General features: G+C 43.2%; 1 protein-coding gene across 4 annotated transcripts in view; it reads left to right on the top strand.

Annotated features, from left to right (window-relative positions):
* Positions 1 to 7,462: 7,462 nt before the first annotated feature.
* Positions 7,463 to 17,124, top strand: part of LOC147724956 (uncharacterized) — a 235,710-nt gene continuing 226,048 nt past the window's right edge. For 3 of the 4 annotated variants that reach the window (XM_086966448.1, XM_086966450.1, XM_086966452.1), the window contains exon 1: positions 9,247 to 9,401. In XM_086966448.1, the coding sequence (XP_086822574.1) occupies positions 9,326 to 9,401 (76 nt within the window). In that variant the 5' untranslated portion in view covers positions 9,247 to 9,325. Of the gene's footprint in view, positions 7,547 to 9,246; positions 9,402 to 17,124 lie in introns of those variants that run through there. The other variant, XM_086966449.1, reaches the window with a different exon arrangement.

Here is a 17,124-nt window from a genome sequence, read left to right on the forward strand (position 1 = left end):
CGCATAAAGGCGCGTCAGGGGCAGAGTCCTTGGTGCCCCCAGACGCTGCTACTGCGGGGAGCCTTGCTGCTGGGAACTTTGTTGACCTTTGTTGTCCCGGTTTCCTAGAGCCTACGGCCGGGCTTGACTCCACCCCCTTGCTGCTGAAACGACCGGCCGGGCTTTGCTCCGCCGGTTTCTGGAGAGACTACATTCCCCAGGATCCTTTGGGGCAAACGCCCACGACACTACAGAGCGCGCCAGGAGGCGCATAAAGGCGGGTCAGGTCCCTCGTCCCGCGAGGACGCGCGCGGGAATAGCCCGGGACAAGGGCGGGACCATCTAAGGCCATCATAGGCCAGAGGAGGCCGGGTCAGGGCACCCCCCCCCCCTTGGTTCTGCACCAAGAAATGATGAATACTGACTAAAGGTACAGATACCTACTGACTATTCCCGGATTTTCTTTATTTTCACAGGTCCCTCATAACGATCACCATAGACCGGTAGCTGATGCCGATTTAGTGTTAACTTTTAAAAGCAATCACGCTATGACTTGCAAGGGGGGCACTAGAAAACTTTCCTCCCAGAGTGACTTCCTTAGGGGAACAATGGACTACTATATTAAGAACGCATTATTGCCCATTGCAAGCAATTTAGAGAGAATGGAACGATCCCCACCCATGGTTAGCTCTCTCAATATGGGTTCACCACCACAGACTGCTGTTACAGCCCCAGCCATATCATTACTGGAAGAATTAAACAGTTTGTGTAAATCCTCTTACGCCCCAGTGGATGTGGAATTAGAAAAAGTGCAAATTACAGCTCCTATCTCCCCTATATCAACGACTAGTCCTGGGCCTAGCTGTACATCTCAACTAACACAAATTCTACAGGGTACTCCCCTTATGACACGACCAATAGCACATCCATTATCCGCAGTTTCCACCAAGGTGCTCTCTGTCAAAAGGAAGAGAGATGGGGTCAAACAAATGGGTAGTCAGACCAAGCTACAAAAACTAAACCCAAATCCCTCATTGCCCAATACTCCTAGCACTGCTAAACAGAAAGCATCTACCCAGGCTTCTTTACTGGCCTCACTTGAAAACATGATGAGGTCAATTATATCCCCGTTGATTGACAAAATGACTAGCTTAGGGGACAGGCTCTCAGGTATTGAGGAAGCTATAAAGGCTAATACGCTACTTATAAAAACTATGGGAGGACCCGTACAACTACAGTGTTCAGCCCCCACGAAAACATCTAATACCTTCACACAAACCGAGACCACCCGCAATCAATTAGTTGCACCACAAATGAGAACCTTAAATATTCCAAAAACCACCATAACACCACGGAGCTCTTACCCTAGAGCTGGGCCGAATAAAGAAACTTCATTTCAAAAAAGAATAGCGGCCAATTATGTCAACATACCACATAAAACCAACCATTTACATTTGCCACCTGAGGCCGCTCCTATCGTGTGCGTCCTCTCAGGAATACCAGAACTCCCTAAGGGGAAACAGGAAAGACAGCAGGACCTAAGAAACAAGGTAGTGTTCTGGTTAACCAAAAATAGACCTCTGCCCCCCAATATAGATGGTACTATATTAAGAGTTAGAAGGGTGGGCTGGCTAGGACCTCTCCCTAAAGACATTGTGGGTGATTTGGTACTTGTAAAATTTAGCAATAATTATGTCGTCCCATACCTCCAATCTTGGCAGCCACAAATAGGTGATGGGCCTATATCCATCTGGAGTCTAGGTCAATTCTACCCTAGATCATTATATGCCCCGTTGCAGCTCCAAAAAGTAGAGAGCAACTACCGGACGGCCAGAAGTGGTCCTGTACTGAGTGGCCACTTCACCCCTACGTTCAATTAATTTGTTCCTTTTTTCTGTTGCTTATTGATTAGCTGATTAATTCTATTGATTTAATCTTTTTTTAACAGACGTTAGCTTTTATGATATGAAATGTATTGATGTATTGGTGTGTATTTGTGTACTGTTGTCGCTTTTATGATTTTTAACATTGAAATCGAATAAAGCTAATCTATCGAATCGACTCCACGTAGCTTAGCCACTTAGATCTTTTCAAATTATCCATCTTTATACAGCTTACAATTACCATTTTGGTCAGAGGTACTGTGTCTCTCCTCCAAATAGAATGCCATGGGAGGAGTGAGGCTAGTTGTATATAATCTGATATGTAAGGAAAGAACAATTCTGCTTGTAAGATCCCATTCGCGAAGGACAAAGGGAGGCCTACTACAGATTTAAAGAATTTATTTTCAATAATTTGTAGTGGTGTAGATGCGACCGTACCCCAGTCCCTGGCTCCATAGGTCACGGCTTCTTTTAGCCTGGTATATATTTTTTATTGGCAATAGGGGTTTGGCACCCAATTTCTTTGCAAAAGATTTTACGGCAGTGATATCCCTCTCTATCACCAGCCTCCTTCCTTCCATCAGTTTTGCCCATGACAAATCTTTGTCAAAAAGAATACCTAAATAGGGGAAAGAGTCTACAACTTCAATTTTTCCTGTGTCCGCCCTAAAATGCGGGACTTTGTCTCTTTTGGTACCCCCAGCTATAATGATAAAAGACTTAGATTGATTTACTTGTAGCTGTAATGAGCTCATAAAAGAGACATACTCTGTTATAAGCCTTTGTAGACCGATCCCGTTCTTGCAATTGAAACCGCGTCATCTACATAGGAGTGTATTGGTAGCATTTGGTTTTTGTTGAGGGGAACGTCCCTAGTAGCCACTCTGAGCGTCTTCTCCACTCCATTTGTATATACGGAGAAGAGAAATGGGGCAAGTACACAGCCCTGTCTTACTCCTTTAGAAATCTTAAAAAGACGTGTACAATCTCCCGATTTAGTGTAACGCACTGAAGCCGTTGTGTTTGCACACGATTGCCTAATTAAATTTATAATAGCGGGTTCAACGCCCATCATCTCCATTATGTCCCAAAATTTATCATGGACCACGCAGTCAAACGCCGCGCTCAGGTCCATGAATGCCATGTATAATTTGCCATCTTTCATGCTGCTGTATTTTTCAATGGTCAATGCTAAATTCAGGCATTGGTCCACAGTACCCCTCCCATGCTGGAAGCCATACTGGGCCTGAATCACAATCTTATTTTCTCTGGCCCAGCTCTCTAATCTAGACAGGAGAAGGCAGCCCATGAGCTTTGATGTTGTGTCCTGCAGGGATATTGGTCTATAATTTTTAGGGGCGTCCCTATCCCCTTTTTTATAAATGGGTACAATAAACCCCGAAGACCACAAGGGGGGCGGGTCTATCTAAACTATGCTATTTAAGACATTAGTTAAAAGTGGGATCCACAGGTCGGGGTTAGTTTGAAAGAAATGGATTGGAACCCCGTCCGGTCCTGGGGCCTTTCCTGAACTACATGAGTTCAACGCCATCTTTACTTCATTAAGTGAAAATTATATTGGCGCATAAGGCATTTCCTGGGTAGTCACATGATGGTTATCAGTATCAGGATTTGAAGAGAAAATGTTCTTATAATGAGTGACCCATGACTCCTCATCTACGTTTACATCCGTTGTAGGGTCAATAGGGGTTTTAAAGTATGGTGCATTGACTATCTTCCAAAATTCACAGCTATTGCCAGAACAGGCTGCCTTTTCCAAATCAGCCCATAGATCATCCCTGATTTCTTTTTCTCTTGCTTTCCTTACCAATGTATATGAAGCCCGGAGCGTTCTTATTTGATCAAAGTTTCTAGGCTTAACTTTTAGGGCAGACAGCAGTGCCTTTCTAGTTTTTGTACAGGGGGAATCGAACCAGCCCCTACAATTTCCACTATTTGAGATTTTTGTTTCTGTTAGGGCCAATTTTATTTTTAGTAGGATATTACAAAAGGCTGGGACCACTATCCCTGCATCTGCTCCCGGGTCTAGGCATAATTGGATGTCATCTTGTGTGTTTCATATAAGTTCAGGGACCAGTTTTGTTGCGACAATGTGGGCCCATTTGAGCTGTATCCTGTTTTTCCTAGACACGATTGGCGTTTCAGCAGTCGTACGAGGTTGTCCCTCAGATGTTAATACCTTCAGCTCCATCGAAACCATGGCATAGACACTATATGTCGTAATAGAGTTACATATCCTTAAGGCCCTTTCAGCTGAAGAAGGATTCATGAGTAGTCTATCGTGGACTCCACCCCATTTCGTAAACAGGAACTATCTGTTTTAGGATGTGGATCAAAAATTAGTTCTAGGTTTAATGAGCCTATTAACATTTAACCCGTTACCCTATTCACTATGTATGAAGTGGTGTATAGGGTTCCCCCTCATGTCCTCTACCCGGCACACTGGCGAATTTATGTGGTTCCAAGGGTGAATATTAAAGTCACCTAGCCATATGATGTCAACATTAGAGGCCTTGTTGTTGCTCATAATCTCTAAAATAGCTTTGTCGACTTCCCCCATGATCATATGCATCTTTTGGCCAAATCTGTTATAAAAATGTATCTGAACCCATACCCCTTCCCGGTGTATCTCCAATATCAAAATGTGAAAATTTTGGTTGGGATAAGATTTCATCTTTGCCTATATTGGTGCGTCATTCCTTATTAGAGTCAAGATTCCCCCCTTTCTCGTGATTCAGCTGCACTTTAGTTGAACCCAGTTTGTTATTTATTCATCCTTCTGAACAGGGGACAGAATTTTACTATTGAGTATGTTAAAAGGAATGCTTCTAATATGCGTGTCTCCGAAAGCTGATGGATTCCACCATAGCTGTAAATGATGTTTTTAAAAGCTGAATGCAGACAGAGACACACCACGTGCTGTAACTTCAGCATGGCCCTTTGTTATTCTGTATGAGAGAATCGCCACAGGCAGAATGACAATGGGGCTAATTGACACTCTGCAAGATCTGGGAGGGGCTTTTTAAGCCTCTTCACTTCAGAGAAACACAATCTGGCCCCCAACAGTTGTTGTGTACCTTATATAGGTATAAAATACCATATCCTTATATAGGCATAGAAATCATAACCATATTTAGACACAGCTCATGCAGTCCAAATACGGCAGGGCTACTTCCACTAGTTTCGAAAATCTACAACAAATTCTTGGAAAACTCGGCTTCAGCAGCTAGGGACTTCCCCTTGCTCGAGAACTGACTTGTCCAAGAACTCATGGAGTTTTTAAAGAACTGAGACTCTTTGATGACGTTATTATGTCCACCTTTACGTAAAACTCGGCACCTTCAAGGTATAAATATGCCCACACTTGCCTTAGCAAGCACACAGTGGTTTGGAGCAGTTCGACTATCTACTTGCCCGACGCATCCTGCTTCAGCAAGTGACGAAGGAAGCCGACCCTTCCAGCAGATGCCCTGAGAGAGACGCTGTTTTTTCTCTTGCTGAGAAATCCAGCTCCAGTGTTTCCAAGCTACCCTTGCGGGTTGTTGGGAAATCGAGTCCTGAGCTTGACCTTCTTCATTCCAAATTAAGGTACGGAGCTGATTAGACCCTAACAGAAATATTGGACAGATTCTTGGCAAAGAATAGTACATTTATGCTACACCTCACCTACTTCTTCCCTCATACTAAGCATAGGTCAGGTACATCGGGGTAGGCGTATTTTAGAAGCACCAGTTGAGTACTTTTAGCCTCTGTTATTTATGTATGTATTTATTTATGGTCTAGAAACTATACCATGCTTTTACAGTATTATTTTATTCTACTCTTTCTACTGTATGCATTATATTTTGCAACCAGTTTTAAGATTGTAGCAGTTCATTTCTTATGCTTGAGAAAGAAGACTGTTCAATAAATCATTTTATTGAAAATGCCCGTCTATCTATTTCTTGGCACCTCTGGTGAAACAAAGCATGCACGATTGACTGGGTGAAATATCTATCTATTGTTTCCACACTCTGAAGATCAGTTTTATCTTGGAAAAACAAAGTTGTCATGTTTATGTGGTTGTCAGAAACGTATTCCTTCTTGTTTATTCGAGAAAGTTTCAAGTGACCTTTGAGCTAGCTGGCACTCACAAATTAAGTCTAGTATATTCGATAGAGACCTAGTAGACCTCAGTCCTACGTCTAATCTATAGGATATATTATTCCAATGCGCAGAGCTTATTGGTAATATAGGAATTGCACTACACAGTGAGCGCTGTAATAAAACTCCTGAGGCTACTCAAAGGGGGCATTGCAGATTCCTGCAAATCCCAGAATTATGGACAAACGGCGTCCGTAAAAAAAAATTATGATGGACAACGGACTTTGGAATGAAATGACGGACGATCAGTGAAATTTAAGGATGGTTTATCACCTTAGTGGGTCCTTACTTTTGCTGTTGGGCTGTTCTTACTTTGGATCCCTGCTTTTTAGCAGGTTACAACATGATTTCTGGGCCCTCTGAGACCCGGTTAGGAGGGAGCTCAGGAGCTCATGTCTTCACGGCCATGTTGCCAGGCCGCTCCCCAAGGACACGTTAAGCTTAGATTGAAGAGGGGTCTCAGGTGTTGGTAATCCTTGTTTTTGCCCTCTGCTTGTGGTATTTTTATGTGGTTATCAAAAGAACATCTTGGTTATTAGGATCCCTGTTGGTGTGCCCTACATTATAAGTGAGAACTGATCCCTAAGGCTTATCCTCACAATTTTGACTGCGAGCAGTTGATTTCCTTTATAGATTATACACTGGTGTCACCGTCTACTGCTACGGGAGATGATATAGGTCATTCAATTTCTCCTGTCACCCCAAATCCATTCCTCTATACCTCGGTCCCTTGTATGACTGAGCCAAACTCTTGCCTTCCTAACAATGAAACATGTTCCCAAGTACTTCCTCATTATGCACTGCCCCACTTACCACCTTGCTGACCACCTAAAGCACTCTTCCCAGATGATACATACAAACACCCAAATGGTGCTTCAATACTCAGCCCATCCTGAGTTGGATTCAGCAATCCCACATTGCAGCATCCACGGAGCGCACCAGAACTCCACACTGGCACAAAAAAGAGTGTCAGGAAAGTAATGTGGGTATGAGTTTGTCGCTACTTTTTTCTCCCAAAAACTATTGACACAAAATTATTCTTAAGCGCTCAATTTTCAGAATTGGGGGTGTTGTGGGAGTCATAAAGAATGATAACTCTGCAATAGAGATAAACCAAGTCAAATCACATGGCAAATGACTTTTGCTGTAATACTAGTAGCAAAGTTCAAAACTTTGCTACTCTTTTTGTTACCTAAAAAGGGACTTTCCTTCTGACTCAACCAGGTCACTAAGTTGTGGAATGTGGGCAAACAACTAATTGTAATTACATTGAGGAGTGGCAGTACGGCGGAATTGTCCCTCCACATGCTCTTCTTCAAAGGATTGTAGATAAAAGGAGCCCAGGCTCCTCTCCTAGTCACCACCGTACTAGGAGCTGGCTGCAACCCAAGTACCTACACTTCTCTGACTTTGCGTTTCGTAAAAAGCAACAAACCATCAAGAAATGAGGTGCTACAGCCTAGGCCTGCTTGTGGGTCTCCTAGTCAGCTTGGTTGGGACTGCAGCCGGACAAACTGAAGGTAAGGGCATGCGCAGGTGCAAAAAAATGAAGCATTCAAATGTTATCTCTGTGTTCCCCATAGACTGAACTATAACCTGAGAGTGACACCCGGCAGGCTAGAACTAAGCGGCAGATTACAATGCGGTCGGAAAAGGCTTCGACTGTTTATCGGAGCCTGTCCGACCGCATCGTAATTTGTTGTTCAGATTCCTTTCTGACCGCCTCATTATGATGGAGGCGGTCAGAAAGGAATCTAAACGGTCAGTCTGACTGGCTCGGAGAGCCCGTCTACCAGTCAGAATGCGGTCAGTAATCCCAAGGGTGGTTCTTTCCAGCCTAAGAATTACAATGTTGGGTTTGGGTAACCTTTCCATGCCAGCCTTTCTGACGCACAAAGGCTGTTGGAACTCGACTTTGGGTGCCCCCAGCAGGGACACTTTGGGAGCCCCGCCTGCTGGAATAAATGCCGGAATAAATGCTCCCATTGTAAAGTATAGGAATGCTACCGAACAGTGTTCAGTCGTATCCTATTTAGTCATTCGGAAGCACCGACCAAGTGTCAGTCGGTCTCAGGACTAAGACAATGTTGGGCGGCTGTAACTCCACTCAACATCATAATAGGGCTTTTAGTGTCAAGTTATGGGGCTATTATCATTCTCACATTACTAGAAGCTGTCATTCTTTGGTGATTTTTTTCCTCATCCCATTTTATAGTTGATGTTTGGGCAAAGACCAAACACTACAGCCTAGGAATGTGAGGGTGTGCCCACTGACGACACTGCATTTCTAACACTGCATTTCCAGGAGTGCCAGATAGCTAGAATGGCCGTATTGAGTTGGATTCAGCAATCCCACATTGCAGCATCCAAGGAGCGCAGCAGAACTCCACACTGGTACAAAAAAAGAGTGTCAGGAAAGTAATGCGGGTATGAGTTTGTCGCTACTTTTTTCTACCAAAAACTGTTGACACAAAATTATTTTTAAGCGCTCAATTTTCAGAATTGGGGGTGTTGTGGGAGTCATAAAGAATGATAACTCTGCAATAGAGATAAACCAAATCAAATCACATGGCAAATGGCTTTTGCTGTAATACTAGTGAATACTCCTGTATTATACCAGAAGAGAGAAAACAAAGACACATTTGAAATAACATACACAATATCAGCTAGCCAGAGGAAGTGGCCTCGTAAATATACAATTATGCTCCGATCCTTCCTCCAGGACATCAGGAACAAGAGCAACAATGCATTTTAAAGTCACAATAAAAAAAAGACTGTAAATCTAATTGAATCAAAGCAGTTTTCAAATAGTTGATGGACACATTTTTAATTTGAGCTGTATAGTCAGAGAAACCAGAAACCATGTTAATCCTAAAATTTGCCATGAACAACAAATGTAAGTGAATTTGAGGCCTACTCATGTTCGCTTAAAAAGATTTGTTATGTCAGATATAGTTCAGGTATATCATTTATGGCCTATTCATGTTGACAAAACACACATTCTTTGTTAATTCTGAATATGCTCTCACAGAATACAGGTTCAAAACTATGCTACTCTTTTTGTTACCTAAAAAGGGACTTTCCTTCTGACTCAACCAGGTCACTGAGTTGTGGAATGTGGGCAAACAACTAATTGTAATTACATTGAGGAGTGGCAGTACGGTGGAATTGTCCCTCCACGTGCTCTTCTTCAAAGGATTGTAGATAAAAGGAGCCCAGGCTCCTCTCCTAGTCACCACCATACCAGGAGCTGGCTGCAACCCAAGTACCTACACTTCTCTGACTCAAGCCATCAAGAAATGAGGTGCTACAGCCTAGGCCTGTTTGTGGGTCTCCTAGTCAGCTTGGTTGGGACTGCAGCCGGACAAACTGAAGGTAAGGGCATGCGTAGGTGCAAAAAAATGTAGCATTCAAATGTTATCTCTGTGTTCACCATAGACAGAACTATAACCCGAGAGTGACACCCGGCAGGCTAGAACTAAGGGGCAGATTACAATACGGCCGGAAAAGGCTCTGACTGTTGATCGGAGCCTTTCCGACCGCATTGTAATATGTTATTCGGATTATTCCTGACCGCCTCATTACTATGGAGGCGGTCAGAAAGGAATCCAAAGGGTCAGTCCGACTGGCTCGGAGAGCCTGTCTACCAGTCAGAATGTGGCCAGTAATCCCAAGGGTGGTTCTTTCCTGCTTACGGATTACAATGTCGGGTTTCGGTAACCTTTCCGTGCCAGCCTTTCTGATGCAGGAAGGCTGTTGGAACTCGACTTTGGGTGCCCCCAGCAGGGCCCTCTTGAGAGTCCTGCCTGCCGGAATAAATGCCGGAATAAATGCTTCCATTGTAAAGTATAGGAATGCTACCAAACACTGTTCAGTCGTATCCTAATTAGTCATTCGGAAGCACCGACCAGGTGTCAGTCGGTCTCAGGACTAAGACAATGTCGGGTGGCTGTAACTCCACTCAACATCGTAATAGGGCTTTTAGCGTCAAGTTATGGGGCTATTATTATTCTCACATTACTAGAAGCTGTCATTCTTTGGTGATTTTTTTCCACATCCCATTTGTAGTTGATGTTTGGACAAAGACCAAACACTACAGCCTAGGAATGTGAGGGTGTGCTCACTGACGACACTGCATTTTCAGGAGTGCCAGCAAGCTAGAATGGCCGGATTGAGTTGGCTCAAAGAACAATGTCCATTCCTGCCCAGCAAAGTGTGACCGCCAGTGACACGCATAGGAGAGCTCTGATTTTTGGGCTCCAAAACCCCTCTCCCATTGTCTGGCACAAGATAAGAATATCGATGTGTCACCATGTGCAGTGTGTGTAAAGTGGATACTTTGTTGGTGAAATAGAACAATGACTGTTTACCATTGGTATGTCCTGTCCTGTCCTGTCCTGTCCTCTCCTCTCCTCTCCTCTCCTCTCCTATCCTCTCCTCTCCTCTCCTCCCCTCTCCTCTCCTCTCCTCCCCTCTCCTCTCCTCTCCTCTCCTCTTCCTCTTCCATTTCCTCTTCCTCTTCCTCTTCCTCTCCTCTCCTCTCCCTCTTCCTATTCCTCTTCCTCTCCATCTCCTCTCCTCTCCTCTCCTCTCCTCTACTCTCCTTCCTCTTCCTCTTCCATTTCCTCTTCCTCTTCCTCTTCCTCTTCCTCTCCTCTCCTCTCCCTCTTCCTCTTCCTCTTCCTCTTCCTCTCCCTCTCCTCTCCTCTCCTCTCCTCTCCTCTCCTCTCCTCTCCTCTCCTCTCCTCTCCTCTCCTCTCCTCTTCCTCTTCTTCTTCCTCTTCCTCTTCCTCTCCTCTTCCTCTTCCTCTCCTCTCCTCTCCTCTCCTCTCCTCTCCTCTCCTCTCCTCTCCTCTTCCTCTTCCTCTCCTCTCCTCTCCTCTCCTCTTCTCGCCTCTCCTCTCCTCTCCTCTCCTTTGCTCTCCTCCCCTCCCCGAGGCTGATAAAAGAAAGTACCACTGGGTTTAGTAAAAATAAACGTCTGTTATTCCAGGGCCAAAATATCCACTGTGGGGTGGCGCTCACTTTCTTTTATGCTTTCACTGAGACTTGGTTCTCAAGGGAGGTGAATGTTAGAATCTTTTTCAAACTTTGTAGAAGCATAAACCAGGACCAACCTTGCTGAACATCACCTTCACAATTCGTTTCGGTTGCATCAGGTTTGGTCTGCTAGTGAGGGTGATTTCAAAAGGATTCACTTCGGTAACATGTCTTTCTTGTGTGTTGCTGGCTTCCCTTTTGCTTTTTCCGATACATTTACCGCCAGATAGGATGCCTCGATGGAGTTTGAAGGGCTCACTGCGGCTCAATATAAAGCTGGATCTGTCATTAATGGTCACTACTGGTCATTATAAAACTTGGTCTGTCAGTAAGGGTCAGTCTCCTTTATATAAAGCTCGCTCTGTAAGGGTCACTCTGCTCTATATGAAGCTCGGTCTGTCTGTAAGGGTCACTGCTCCTCTATATGAAGCTCGGTCTGTCTGTAAGTGTCACTGCTCCTCTATATGAAGCTCACTCTGTCTGTAAGGGTCACTCTGCTCTATATGAAGCTCGGTCTGTCTGTAAGGGTCACTGCTCCTCTATATGAAGCTCGGTCTGTCTGTAAGTGTCACTGCTCCTCTATATGAAGCTCACTCTGTCTGTAAGGGTCACTCTGCTCTATAGTAAGCTCGGTCTGTCTGTAAGGGTCACTGCTCCTCTATATGAAGCTCGGTCTGTCTGTAAGGGTCACTGCTCCTATACATGAAGCTCGGTCTGTCTGTAAGGGACACTGCTACTCTATATAAAGATCACTCTGTCTGTAAGGGTCACTACTCCTATACATGAAGCTCGGTCTGTCTGTAAGGGACACTGCTCCTATACATGAAGCTCGGTCTGTCTGTAAGGGACACTGCTCCTATACATGAAGCTCGGTCTGTCTGTAAGGGTCACTACTCCTATACATGAAGCTCGGTCTGTCTGTAAGGGACACTGCTCCTATACATGAAGCTTGGTCTGTCTGTAAGGGTCACTGCTCCTATACATGAAGCTCGGTCTGTCTGTAAGGGTCACTGCTCCTATACATGAAGCTCGGTCTGTCTGTAAGGGTCACTGCTCCTATATATGAAGCTCGGTCTGTCTGTAAGGGACACTGCTCCTATACATGAAGCTCGGTCTGTCTGTAAGGGTCACTGCTCCTCTATATGAAGCTCACTGTGTCTGTAAGGGTCACTCTGCTCTATAGTAAGCTCAGTCTGTCTGTGAGGGTCACTGCTCCTATACATGAAGCTCGGTCTGCCTGTAAGGGTCACTGCTCCTATACATGAAGCTCGGTCTGCCCGTAAGGGTCACTGCTCCTATACATGAAGCTCGGGCTGTCTGTAAGGGTCACTGCTCCTATACATGAAGCTCGGTCTGTCTGTAAGGGTCACTGCTCCTATATATGAAGCTCGGTCTGTCTGTAAGGGACACTGCTACTCTATATAAAGATCACTCTGTCTGTAAGGGTCATTGCTGCTCTATATTAAGCTCGGGTCAGTCGGTAAGAAACACTGCTGCTCTATAAAAAGGTCACTGTCTGTAAGGAGGCCTGGTGCTCTATAGAATGTTGGGTCTGTCAGTAAGGCTCATTTCTGCTCTATGTTAAGCTCGGTCTGTCGGTAAGGGTCACTGCTGTTCTATTTAAAGCTTAGTCTGTCAATAAGGGTCACTCTCCCCTATGTTAAGCTTGGCCTATCAGCAAGGGTCACTGCTGCTCCTTATAAAGCTCGGTCTGTCAATAAGAGTCACTTTGCCCTATGTTAGGCTCACTCTGTCAGTAAGGGTCACTGCTGCTCTATTTAAAGCTCGGTCTGTCAATAAGAGTCACGTTGCCCTATGTTAAACTCACTCTGTCTGTGAGGGTTACTTGTGCTCTATTTAAAGCTCGGTCTGTCGGTAAGGGTCACTCTGCCCTAAGTTAAGCTTGGTCTGTCGGTAATGGTCACTGTTGCTCTGTATAAAGCTCGGTCTGTCGGCAAGGGTCACTGCCCTCTATGATGAATGAAAAGAAAGGAAGAATTGACAATATTTGTGTTTAACTTGCAAACATCTAGATATACCGGCGGTGGAACCGTCTACAGCTTCTTACAATGACATCACAGATATTCCCTCAGAAACTAGTGATTGGGCAATGCGAGGTAGCACAGCATCACCTTTGTTGTTAATTAAGGAAGGCTAAATTGTTATGAAAATTCCCTCAATATTTTAAATGCTCTTATTAGATCTTCCCTGGCCCCTCTAGTTTTCACATGAAGGGCAGAGCTCTCTTCGGGGTGTACCAATGAGCACTTAGAACTAATACATACCAGTGCTGATCCTTCTAAAATGTGTTTTATTTTTGCTTTTATTTCTCACTCTCAGCAAATTGTATTTTGTTAGGCACACTGGTAAACATTGCATCCATCAGCTACTTATATTAACAATACTTAGGGGTTATGGGTTTTAAAATAAAATGTACAAACATTAAGGAAAGTTGGATTTGTCATAAAATGATGCATAGAAAGGATATGAGTTTCTAATTCAAAGTAATTGATAACTAAAACTATAAAATGTTTACACCTGTAACTATAGTTTGATGGGATTTCATAATTTTGTAATTAGATCATTTATTATAATCCTATAAAGTGTACATATGAAAAACATGCTTCCTGCTTATGCCAAGTTTTATAATTTATAATATAATGAGAACCACAGGATGCCCAGAACCAAAATTGATCTTCTTCAGCTGAAATTGGACAATAACAAAAAATGTTGATTACAGAATTGAGAAAACATATTTTGTTATTTTGTACACAGCATATTTAGAGAAAGGTCCTTTGTCTATTTTTTATAATCTTGAAATACCATTAATGCCTGGAAATTATCTGGCAGTTTAAGTTTTATCAAAGAAAATAGGGGCATATTACCAAGGGCCTTATCGCCGCTTTAGTGGGAATTTTTCCAGCTAAAGCGGCAATAATTTTATCGCCCTATTACCTAGCTGTCGCTAACACCAGTTAGCGACAACTAGTAGGAGATAGTGATCATCTTGGGGCCCACTTTGCATGTCAGCGATATTTATCGCTAATGACATGCAAAGTGGCGTGCCACGATGTTAGCGACTGGAAACAGTTGCTAACATCGCTATCTCCTATTACCTATTTTTGGAAATATTCGCGCTAAGCGCAAATATCTCCAAAAGCTAACGCCTGCCCAGAGCAGTTCTTAGCCATGTTATCCAATGGTAGGTGGATAACATGGCTAAGAATTGGATAACATGAAAAAGAGCATTAGCTCGGTAATGCATGAATATCGCTGACTTTTCAGCGATATTCATGCATTTCGGCCGATTTTTATCGCTTTTGAGATAAACCTTGATAATAGCAAGGTTTATCTGCGATAAAAATCGGCGGAGCTCGGTGATATTAATATTGCCGCTAAGCCAACATAGCGATAATTATCGCTAGTTGTTGGTAATATGCCCCATAGTTTTGTAGCATTCCATTACAATTCAGCCTCTAACTCCATTCATATATAAACCCCACTGACATGAAATTTCTTATCTGCCTTTATTGGCATTCTGCTTGGGGCACAGAGGTATATCATATGGGCGCGGTTGATTAAGAGAGGATCTGGTTAAAACTGCAAGTGAGTCAAAGAACGTGTTCTGTAAATAATGTTTTCTCAGATTTTGCAGTCTCAATATTGGTCACTGGGAATATTTTTGGCCTACATGGTATGCTGACAACAACCAATAATGCCCCAAAGTGTGAGCATCAACACCAACCTCCTTTGTTTGATCACCAAGAGTTGTGAATGGGTTGGCATATTAGTAACAAATAATGCATCATCAGCAATAAAGGGCGAATGATAGGTTTGGAGAACTGATGTATTTCCTGAGGAATTGACGAGTTTCCCCAATCACAGCGTTCACATTATTAACCTGGGTCTCGGCGCCAACGCCATTAGCTTGTAGAGGGGTTCTCGGCCCAATTAAATTTGCACTTACAAACTTGTAAAACTATGTAGCACAAAGTCGATAATGTGTGGAAAATCGGTTTTCATTGAATATTGATCTTTTGCAGATCACTGAGTAAAGTTTCTCGATTTGTTTTGATCCTATTAAAATCTTTGTTTCCATCATACTTCTGAATTACAAAAAAGTGCTTCATTTGTGCTTTTTAATTGCTGATAAATTTAAAGTATGTGTATAGTTATTTGCTTATATTAAAATGTTGTGTGTTAGAAAAAAACCTGATATGCAACAGCCTTCGTTTGCTGTACCCAGCAGGATTGTCACCTAGATCACTTCACATAATACTCTCACTTTGCAGTCAGAGAAATAAAATTAAACTCCAGTTTCTGAAGAAGCAGCAATTTGTCAGAAAAAATAGCCTTATTTCTGTCATTTGTCTTTGAACGCACAGTGAATGTGACAAAATAAACACAACATTTAAAGGCATCTTTATTGCTCATTCATGTTCTTAATTCCAGCATGATTATTTCGTGGGGTGCTGCAGCACCTTTCCTAGCAGCATCTTTAAAAGGCAAACACCACCGAAACGTGTCGTCATCAAACAGATGAATGACATGCTTGAAGTGCTGGCGTTTTTCCTGGCGAATCATCAAGTCTCTAGAATGATAGCATTTTAGTGTTTCCAAACTTATTGTATTTTAACTGCCAACTTCTAATGATGGTCTTAATCCTGCAGAAAGTATTTTTGGAAAGCTGTGCCATAAAAACCATCCTACTACTCATTCATCACGAAGTCATTTTTTTTACCATGTGAAAGTTTGCTAGATCTCAAGTTACCTCATGTCAGCCATGAGTAGTTTAGTCACCGCAGTTTGATTTTTGTCATTTTAAATCTAAACCAGCAGCGGCTAGAGAAAATAAGCATTTGCAAAGGCACTAAACCTGACTTACAACTAAAGTTTCTGTAATGCTTCCTTCAAGCATTCACTCTTCAATCGGTCCTTGCACTCAGTAAATTCATTATGCATGTAAATGGTCACTCCTTGTTTCACTCATTTTACTCATGTATCCATCATCCACCCACTGGCTCACTGGTCCCACTCTGCTATGCATCCCCATACCCCAAATATAGGCAGGAGATTCACAATTCTTAAGACACCATTGGCTGCATTTTAGCATTCACCTGCTCAGCTTAAATCAATGAACAGATTTAATTCACCCAATTTCTTTCCAAAGCTTTATTCTTCTCTGTTCTCAGATGTTTGTGTGTATTTTCACTCATCCACAACTCCATACACAAATTCAGCACAAAATGAAGAGACACTTTCGCTTATAAGCCAGAATTTGTCAGTGCTTGTTTAAATTGCCTGTATTTCTGCTTTTTGTTTTAAGCATCCAGCGCTGCAGGTGCTAGAAAGTGCAGGACAATACATGATTCGATAATCTTATGCTAGACCATGGAGAATTTAAGCGCTCCATAATTCGCCCTAATCCCAGTGCTGAGAAGAAGACTAATAATAATAGCACAAATTGGTAATTGAAAGTCCCTGGAGCCAGGTATATCCCATAGGTTGGATTTATTAAAGCTTAGTTACATTTTAAGTTCATTAGAAGAAGATAGGCAGATGGAAATCAAACCCCACCAGGAGCAGCCTCCCTGCTTCACGGCCTGCCTGCCATCAACTGGCACTCTACACTCAAGCCAGGCACTCAAACATTGCATGGGGTCATCAGGAATTCTTACACTCACACTAGCTGAGCAACAGGGAAGACACAGCCAGAGCAAGGAAAGACACAAGTCAATTATAACATATCCCCCTTCCTTAGGGAAACAACATACCAAAGTGAAGGAGGCAAACACATACATCAATAAATACAATGCATTCTGAAAGAAAAGCACTTACATTGCAAAAGAAAGCATTTACATTGCATTGTCAAAAAGTAGAGACATTGAGATTAACCCCATCCTCCTCCCCCGCCCTTGGGGAAAATCCACAACACACAAGACCACCCAGAGCAGTGGAACCAAACTGGGGCACACACCCCTCCATAACCAACACATAACAGGGTACAGCACTGGGACACTCACCACCCCACAACACACCTCCCTATGATCCATAACTG

This window comes from Lissotriton vulgaris, chromosome 4_1 (genome assembly GCF_964263255.1).
Source record: "Lissotriton vulgaris chromosome 4_1, aLisVul1.2, whole genome shotgun sequence".
Lineage (NCBI taxonomy): Eukaryota > Metazoa > Chordata > Amphibia > Caudata > Salamandridae > Lissotriton > Lissotriton vulgaris.